Here is an 8426-nt window from a genome sequence, read left to right on the forward strand (position 1 = left end):
TTTCGTCTCACCAGGAAGAGGTATGTCTAACAGTGGTTATGTCCAATCCCATTCAATATTTATCGTGTAATAAAATATATTGAAATGCATATACCATCAGCGATCGGTGGGGCTATCGGACCTTGATGCATTATTTTACATAAATGCTTTTTAAATTTAATCATCAAAAGAAATCAAACGAAATATAGATTTAACGAACTCAAGTTACTTTTAAATTTTGTTTTGAACAAAACTAAACACTGAAAAACTTGAACACTGTCAGACTGTAAACATATGCCGATGGGGTTCAGATGGTAGTTGGATTGGCCCTGTCACACACATGTTCCGCAATTAATGACAAAGGCCTGTTAAAATCAGTCTGGTATGTAAATTATTATTTTATACTTTTTCCATTCAATACAAATGAACATTGTATTCTAATTTTACTCAAATATATACTTTTTTCATATAAAATAGTTAGAAAAGAATATACAATATTAAGTATATATAAATATATACAAAGCAATTCGGGAATTCGTATTCAAAATCAAAGAAAAAAAAAGATGTAGAAGTAATATTAAGCTTAATTATTGTGCTTTAAATAACGACTATGAATTTTGAGCGTTCATATCCGTGATCATCTTATGAAACCTGAGAGCAAAACTGACCAGTGACCCCTCTCCTATTTCTTATGAGTGAAAACAGGTTCATTCTTTTAATAATTTACAAGAACGTAGCTCCCGAACTGGCGACCATACTGTTCCTCACGAGCCTTTTCACTCGTCATTTATAGCGCTAGCCTAACTACCCAAAACATGATCAACTTCAATGGTTTACACTATGGAAACTCTGGTGTAATGGTAGATTGTAAACAAACATTACAAAAGTATATTTTAATTTAAGACTGCTTGAAGAATAGAAATGAATTTGCTCAAAAGATTCGATAGCAATAAGTTTGTTCCAAAGACTTGGATAAAGAGTTTGAAAAGGTATGAAATTCTGAATTTATGTAGGACATCTGAAGGCTCCTTCGTAAGTTCTTCATGAATTCTGAATACAGACCCAAATCTAAGATAAAGGGGGAATCACCTTCAATATACATGTATGTTGTTTTAATACAGGTAGAACAAATAGAGAAATATGTACGTGACGATTTGATGAAAAGCCATCAAAGAATAAGATAGTTATTACATTTCAAAGATTTTGATTTGTGACATCATAAATTATACGAGAAGCTCCCCCATTATTGATGTGTCCGATAATTTATCTACCTCACAAATAAAATCGCCTTCAATTTCAAATGATATTTTTGGAATTCATATCACAAGACATGTGGACGAGCTGATTGTCCGTGACGTCACAAAATCTTTAATCATCAACTGTGTCTCAATACACATATTTATTAATAGGCCCACAGCTTGTCCCAAATACAATGTACGCGTAATAATTTAAAACCGAAGTTTCATGTGAATAAATAAAAAGCTAAATTTATTTTTCAGTTGCTTAAAAATTTCAAAGGTCTCGCTTCACCAGTTTTGAACTGACAAGCAGTGCAATAGTCCATTCAAAGTTTAATAATGGGAAGTACACACGGATGGATGTAAAATGCCATGCCTGATTTGATGTTTCATACGTTTCAACAACTGCATGATCTTGTTCTCTTAATGCTTTTACATTATTGTACTATTGTCATCAAGTTATTTTTTTTTTAATCCAATACCACTGACAATATTCCCTTTCACACAGTGTTAAACCATTCATTGCAGTGTAAAACGTTTTCATTGCCCAGCTTATGGTGATTCTGCACCTTACATTTCTTCTTTTTTTCAGGATGGGGCACTGATCCACCTATCAAAGTATCAATCGTGAAACAAAGATCATATTGGAAGTTTCTTGCCCTTATGAACATGTTTACGTTTATGATTATGATAAGACTGGTAAGATCAGGGAATTTCCCCTGATCAGGGGCTGACATGCTACACACAATGTACAAATGCAAAACTAGTTCTTGCAATAGTTAATCATTATCTGGGGAAGTGAGTTTGGCTGTATCGTTAGACATGCTTTCTATCTCAATGTCCTTGTCCGCATCGTTCTCAGGCATGTCAGGAGTCACCTTAGAGGAAGATTTGCAATGTATCACTGCGTATCTAATGCCACCTACTATGGCGGCAGTACCCGCCAAAGACACAATTACAATTCCTGCTATTGCACCAGACGATAGGGGTTCCTCAGGGGGACTTGTAAGATCTCCATCTTTAGATGTCGTCTCTTTGGGTTCTCTGGTTGTCTTTCTTTCTGTATTGTTAGCGCTTGGCTCGGGAGTTCCCGATAATGCTGTTGATGCATTTGAATTACTGGTTAGGGTGTCGGTTGTAGAGCCAGAAGGATCCTGGGTTGGGGCATCGGTTGTAGAGCCAGAAAGATCCTTGGTTGGAGCATCGGTTGTAGAGCCAGAATGATCCTGGGTTGGGGCATCGGTTGAAGAGCCAGAAGGATCCTGGGTTGGGGCATCGGTTGTAGAGCCAGAATGACCCTGGGTTGGGGCATCGGTTGTAGAGCCAGAATGACCCTGGGTTGGGGCATCGGTTGTAGAGCCAGAATGACCCTGGGTTGGGGCATCGGTTGTAGAGCCAGAAGGATCCTGGGTTGGGGCATCGGTTGTAGAGCCAGAAGGATCCTTGGTTGAAGCATCAGTTGAAGAGCCAGAAGGATCCTTGGTTGAAGCATCGGTTGTAGAGCCAGAAGGATCCTTGGTTGAAGCATCGGTCGTAGAGCCAGAAGGATCCTTGGTTGAAGCATCGGTTGTAGAGCCAGAAGGATCCTGGGTTGAAGCATCGGTTGTAGAGCCAGAAGGATCCTGGGTTGAAGCATCGGTTGTAGAGCCAGAAGGATCCTGGGTTGAAGCATCGGTTGTAGAGCCAGAAGGGGCATCGGTTGTAGAGCCAGAAGGATCCTGGGTTGAAGCATCGGTTGTAGAGCCAGAAGGATCCTTGGTTGAAGCATCGGTTGTAGAGCCAGAAGGATCCTGGGTTGAAGCATCGGTTGTAGAGCCAGAAGGATCCTTGGTTGAAGCATCGGTTGTAGAGCCAGAAGGATCCTGGGTTGAAGCATCGGTTGTAGAGCCAGAAGGATCCTGGGTTGAAGCATCGGTTGTAGAGCCAGAAGGATCCTGGGTTGGGGCATCGGTTGTAGAGCCAGAAGGATCCTGGGTTGGGGCATCGGTTGTAGAGCCAGAAGGATCCTGGGTTGAAGCATCGGTTGTAGAGCCAGAAGGATCCTTGGTTGAAGCATCGGTTGTAGAGCCAGAAGGATCCTGGGTTGGGGCATCGGTTGTAGAGCCAGAATGATCCTGAGTTGGAGTGTCAACTGTAGAGTTTGATGGATCACTGGTTTCTTTTACGGTTGTATGTGTATGCTGGTCAGGAGTTGCAGAGTTCTCCGTTGATGTGATTCCATCTGAAGTTGCAGAAACGCCAGATTGGATGGTTACATCAGAAGTTACATAGACGCTTGTGGAGCTAGTATCATCAATAGTTGTAGAAATTCCCGTAGAACTAGTTCCGTCAGAAGTTGATGATAACCCCTGCGATTGACTGGTTGTATCATAAATTGTTGAACTTCCCGGTGAGCTTACATCTGAGGTTGTAGCAACTCCTGGTGTACTAGTTTCAACAGAAGATATCGGACTCGTCGTAGTAATATTAGTAACATATATTGTAGTAATATCAGTAACATATGTTGCTGAAGATGCTTCCAACTTTGGAATGTAAGCTGTTGATATTATCAGCATCATTGCCAATCTGTATGTCACACGGAACGGCATCCTGCATTGAAGGAAATAACACACAGAGACATTAATGACATCACAGTTTTGGAAAAGGGAATCTGTAGATGATAATTCAGCCTGTCCGATTGGATATTGTATATTTCTCATATCCATAATACGAAAATTTCATTTCAATTGCATGTACCTTAGAAATTGCATTTGCTGTTAACGATATCGCATCTCAATTTCTGATGTGTACCATATAAATTACCATTTCAAATCGTCTCTGATGCCATTGAAATGTGATATCTATGTTTGTATAACTTTAGTAGACAAGACTGATTTATTTTTCTTTTCAATGTTGATCATGATCATATCTTATTTGTAAGATGATGTAAACAAGAACAATTGGAATTAATCGCTTGAAAATGACGGCCGAGAGATCGGGCTTTCAAATAATATATGATAATATTCTTTTTTTTTTAACTTGTTTTAATCGCATTATTTTGATGTAAATTGACTATTCTCTTATTAATGTTATGAAGCCATCTTCTCACATTGCTTTCTTTAATCTCACAGTCTGTTATGCAACAGCCACGCCAAACGATGGTCTGTCATTATAGTATTGGGATGTTCGCTTCGTGAAGCACGACGGATTAAAAAACGCATTAAATATAATGAAAATGCCCGTCGAACGACAAGGGACAGCTGGGAGGTTGTTTCGGAGATGACGAAAAATTCCAAATACTTTGTTTTACCAGACTCCAGGACGAAACTGCTGTTTTGATTCACAAATTTCCGACAAGATTTCTTGGTTGTTAATGTTATGAATCGCATTTAACAACAATATCTTTTCTGGGGCATGAATCCGTCGTGCATCGTAGATCAATAATCCCTTATCATCTTGAGCCCCTTTCACAATTGGTGGTGCGACTGCTTACAACCGTTGTGATTGTGTGCAACATATATTGTGACCAAGTGATCGCAAACGATCGCAAGAGCGATTGTGAAAGCCCCCTAGACATTAAAACTTATTATCTTATAAGATCGATCAATAAAAAGAATATGATGGTCATTACATAAAGTTCTGTAATATCGGAAATGTAGAATTGTAGAATATCAATGCATGTTATAGACTTTTGTCAAAGCTACAATCAATCTGATGGTAAGACGTCGGTATTTTTGTTGTTGGTCTGGAATCGGATTTAATCGGTTTTAGGCTTGCGCCAACATTACCAAAATGAAAAATAGTAATCTGTGTTATGGGACGTTGGTACTGAGTACAATAACTTTATTTTAAAGTATGAGATCTTGAAAATAATCATCTTTTACTTAGAACGCGGATAATGAAGTATATATATACGCACTATAAGAAATAGGGGTTCAAATTTGAACATTGGGGGTTGGCACAATAGCAGCACCCAAGGGGTGCTAATGAGTGCATTTATGCTCATTTTTGCACCTTTAAAGGTGTAGTATAGCTATATTAAAGGGATCCTCCATCCTGAAAATATTTATCTCAATGAATAGAGTAAAATTCACAGAGCAAAATTCTGAAAAATTTATCGAAATCGGATAACAAATAACGAAGTTATTGAATTTTGAAGATTTGCATTATTCCGGTGAAACAATTATAAGCATGTCTTTATGAATATTCATTAGGTGGGCTGATGATGTCATATCCCCCACTTGTTCTTTTGTATTTTGTTATATAAAATTAGGTGTATTAAAAAAATTCTGCCAAGAAATAAAATAATTGGATTGACAACTGATTAAGTGCATTAGTTATTTTTTGCTGCAACTTAATTCATCATACTGGAGACACATAATTTACACATGTATGAAAAAAGTAAAATATGAGTTCAATGTAATAACATAAGAAAAAGGAAAGTGGGGATGTGACATCATCGGCCCACCTAATGAATATTCATGACGACGTGCATATAACTGTTTTCACGAAATATTGCTAAACTTTAAAATTCAATAACTTCGTTATTTGTTATCCGAATTTGATGAAATTTGCAGCATTTTGCTCTGTGAATTTTACTCTATTTATTTAAATATGAATATTTTCAGCCCGGAGCATCCCTTTAAGCGACATATTGGTTGCAGTGTTGAACCACGCAATAAAGGTTCGAATTTGAACCTTTTTTTAATGTTCGGTATTATGCACCTTAAGAGGCGAATAGTTGCTCCTTTTTACGAACGAATCAAACGAGCATTTCTGGGTGCAAAATAAAAGATTCAATTGTGCACCTTTTTCCACTAAGGGTGCAAGATTACACCCAAAAGATTGGTACAGGTGTTTCAGTTAGGGTTCAAAAAGAATTTTAGTGCGTAGTCACCCACATTTAGGCAGCATGCTAATCATTCAATCAAGGGAAATTCACATAATTAATAATTATTCATTTTAATATATGCGCTGTCATTTCCTAGCTATTAAATGTATAGTTTTTCTGTCTACTTAATTACCCCTTTTCAGTCATTCTCAATTTTAGATATACATTAAGAAGGCTCACAACTTTCTCCAATCTCAAATCGTATGTATTTATTTTCATATATGCGCACCGTCCAAGACCTTGAGAGTAATTACACATCCATAATGCTCAGGTATTCGCATATAGCAATATCGACATGATGATAAATGAATGCAAAGAGAATGTCATTTAACTGGGGAGCACCAAATTCAGACTGCTTCCATATACATATTTTGAAAAGCCATTTGTGATATTTTCGACAGAATATAGTGTTTGCTCAAGCATGGATCAAGGCTTACAATAAAAGAAAACCAGCGGAGCAAAAATAATGATTTAAAAAATGTGTTAAAATAATGGTACTTGGAGTCAAGTTTTCTTTTTCTTTTTAATAATGTCTTTCGCTAGTCTAAAGCGTACCATTTACAAATAAATCTTCTATTCATTACATGTATTATCTTTTTATTGCCAGCTTTCTTTTTTTCATTTAAAAAAAAATGAATTCGTTACTTATGACATTCGGTTTTGGGACAAGGACCAGTGAGAACATTTTCTTAAAATCAAGAATGGGTGGGGCAAAAAGTGTCTGATCTCAAACGGGTGGGGCAAGACCCCGCTGTTAATCTACATTGGTGAGAACCCTGGTGTGAATACAAATTTATCTATTGTTATAGGCGTTGTCTCACAACTTGTCTGTTAGAAGTGACTTTTGAAAATCCATCCAGCAGAACCAAACCTAATTTTGAAATATCATTTGGACAAATTTATTTCCTATAAAGAAATCTTATTTTGTTGTCTTTATGTGTAGATGTAATTGTGTATTATGAGTATAACGTTGATGATGGGAGGTGGAAAAATAAATGAATTCATTATATTCTAATAGAAGGTTTTGAATTTTACAAATACAAAGTCAAAAGTATGAATGTTGAAAATTTAAAGAAAAATAAATGATTTCATGAATTTAGTTATGGCCTAATTTTAGTGATATAGGGAAAATTAATAGACTTGTAGAAAGAAGAAGAGAGAGAAACCGGAGAGGAAGAGAGAATGTTTGCATACATAATTGTTTTAATTTTAAAATCATAAAATGCAATGCTTAAAACATGTCCATCGGAACTCACCTTTTAATGATGTTTTATCTCCAAAATAATCCAAAATCTAAGAAGAAGCACTGCCTTGCAGGTGAGACGCATCCAGCAGAAAGTCAACCTGATCGATTAACTGCTGAAATCTTGAGTATTCAATGAAAATTATTCAACTTCTCCGATATCTAAGAGAAACGTTGACCAATCAAATTCATCCATTTAATCAGCTTTATTAATTAGCAATGCTTGTTGACTGTTGACTTATGAAACACACAAATGAAACCATGTTCAGTTAATAATTATCTATGTTTGTCCTATCAGTATTTTCCAATACAGTATCAAGAGGTTTCAGAAGTGTACTGTAGTGTATGCTTATCTCCAAACTATTGTTTGAGGAAAATCATTAACATGTTATAAAGCTATTTTGATGACACTGACTAGAAATTCAAATTCACTTTAAAGATAATGTCTTCGTCCCCAATAATCTTCTGCTGATAAATCCGATGTATATGACAATAATTATGGCTAAATAATGAGGTTTTCATGTCTTGCCCTTGCCTTCGGTTGAAACCTTAATCATGTTAATAGTCTTGGCCTTTGTCTTATTTTGGTGGTGGTGGTGTTGGTAGTGGTAGTAGTGGTAGTAGAAGTAGTAGTAGTAGTAGTAGTAGTAGTAGTAGTAGTAGTAGTAGTAGTAGTAGTATAGTAGTAGTAGTAGCAGCAGCAGAAGTAGTAGTAGTAGAAGTAGTAGTAGTAGTAGTAGTAGTAGTAGTAGTAGTAGTAGTAGTAGTAGTAGTAGTAGTAGTAGTAGTATAGTAGAAGTTGTAGTAGCAGAATGAGGAGCAGTGATAGTCAATTAATTATATATTGGATTTTATTGCGATAAAACTATTAAAATACCATCTTGAACCCTTGAACCTTGAAGAAGTACTCTCCCAAAAGCGTACACGCTGTTTCTGGAGAGGGTTGTGCTGTGTCAGGTGCTGCCAGTCCCGGGGGGGGGGGGGCACTCAGTATATAATGCATAGTGGGTATGTGCCGCGGAGGGGACCCCCATTTTTACACTAAAATTTCCGTTCCAAGGCATAACATTTTGTCTTATTGAGAAAAGGAACAAAG

The 8426-nt window shown here is 36.8% G+C and overlaps 1 protein-coding gene across 1 annotated transcript; it reads right to left on the reverse strand.

Moving 5' to 3' along the window:
• Positions 1-598: 598 nt before the first annotated feature.
• Positions 599-7460, reverse strand: LOC129260681 (uncharacterized). Its single transcript, XM_054898634.2, has 2 exons — positions 7344-7460; positions 599-3806 (listed from the first exon to the last, which is right to left on the reverse strand). Exon 2 carries the CDS (start codon positions 3803-3805, stop codon positions 1997-1999), a length of 1809 nt encoding a protein of 602 aa, XP_054754609.2. The 5' UTR covers position 3806; positions 7344-7460; the 3' UTR covers positions 599-1996.
• Between the last annotated feature and the right edge of the window lie 966 nt (positions 7461-8426).

Source organism: Lytechinus pictus, unplaced genomic scaffold (assembly GCF_037042905.1).
Source record: "Lytechinus pictus isolate F3 Inbred unplaced genomic scaffold, Lp3.0 scaffold_19, whole genome shotgun sequence".
Classification (NCBI taxonomy): domain Eukaryota; kingdom Metazoa; phylum Echinodermata; class Echinoidea; order Temnopleuroida; family Toxopneustidae; genus Lytechinus; species Lytechinus pictus.

Coding starts and splice junctions, on each gene's coding strand:
- LOC129260681 (XM_054898634.2), bottom strand. CDS start 3,805: ATGCCGTTCCGTGTGACATACAGATTGGCAATGATGCTGATAATATCA.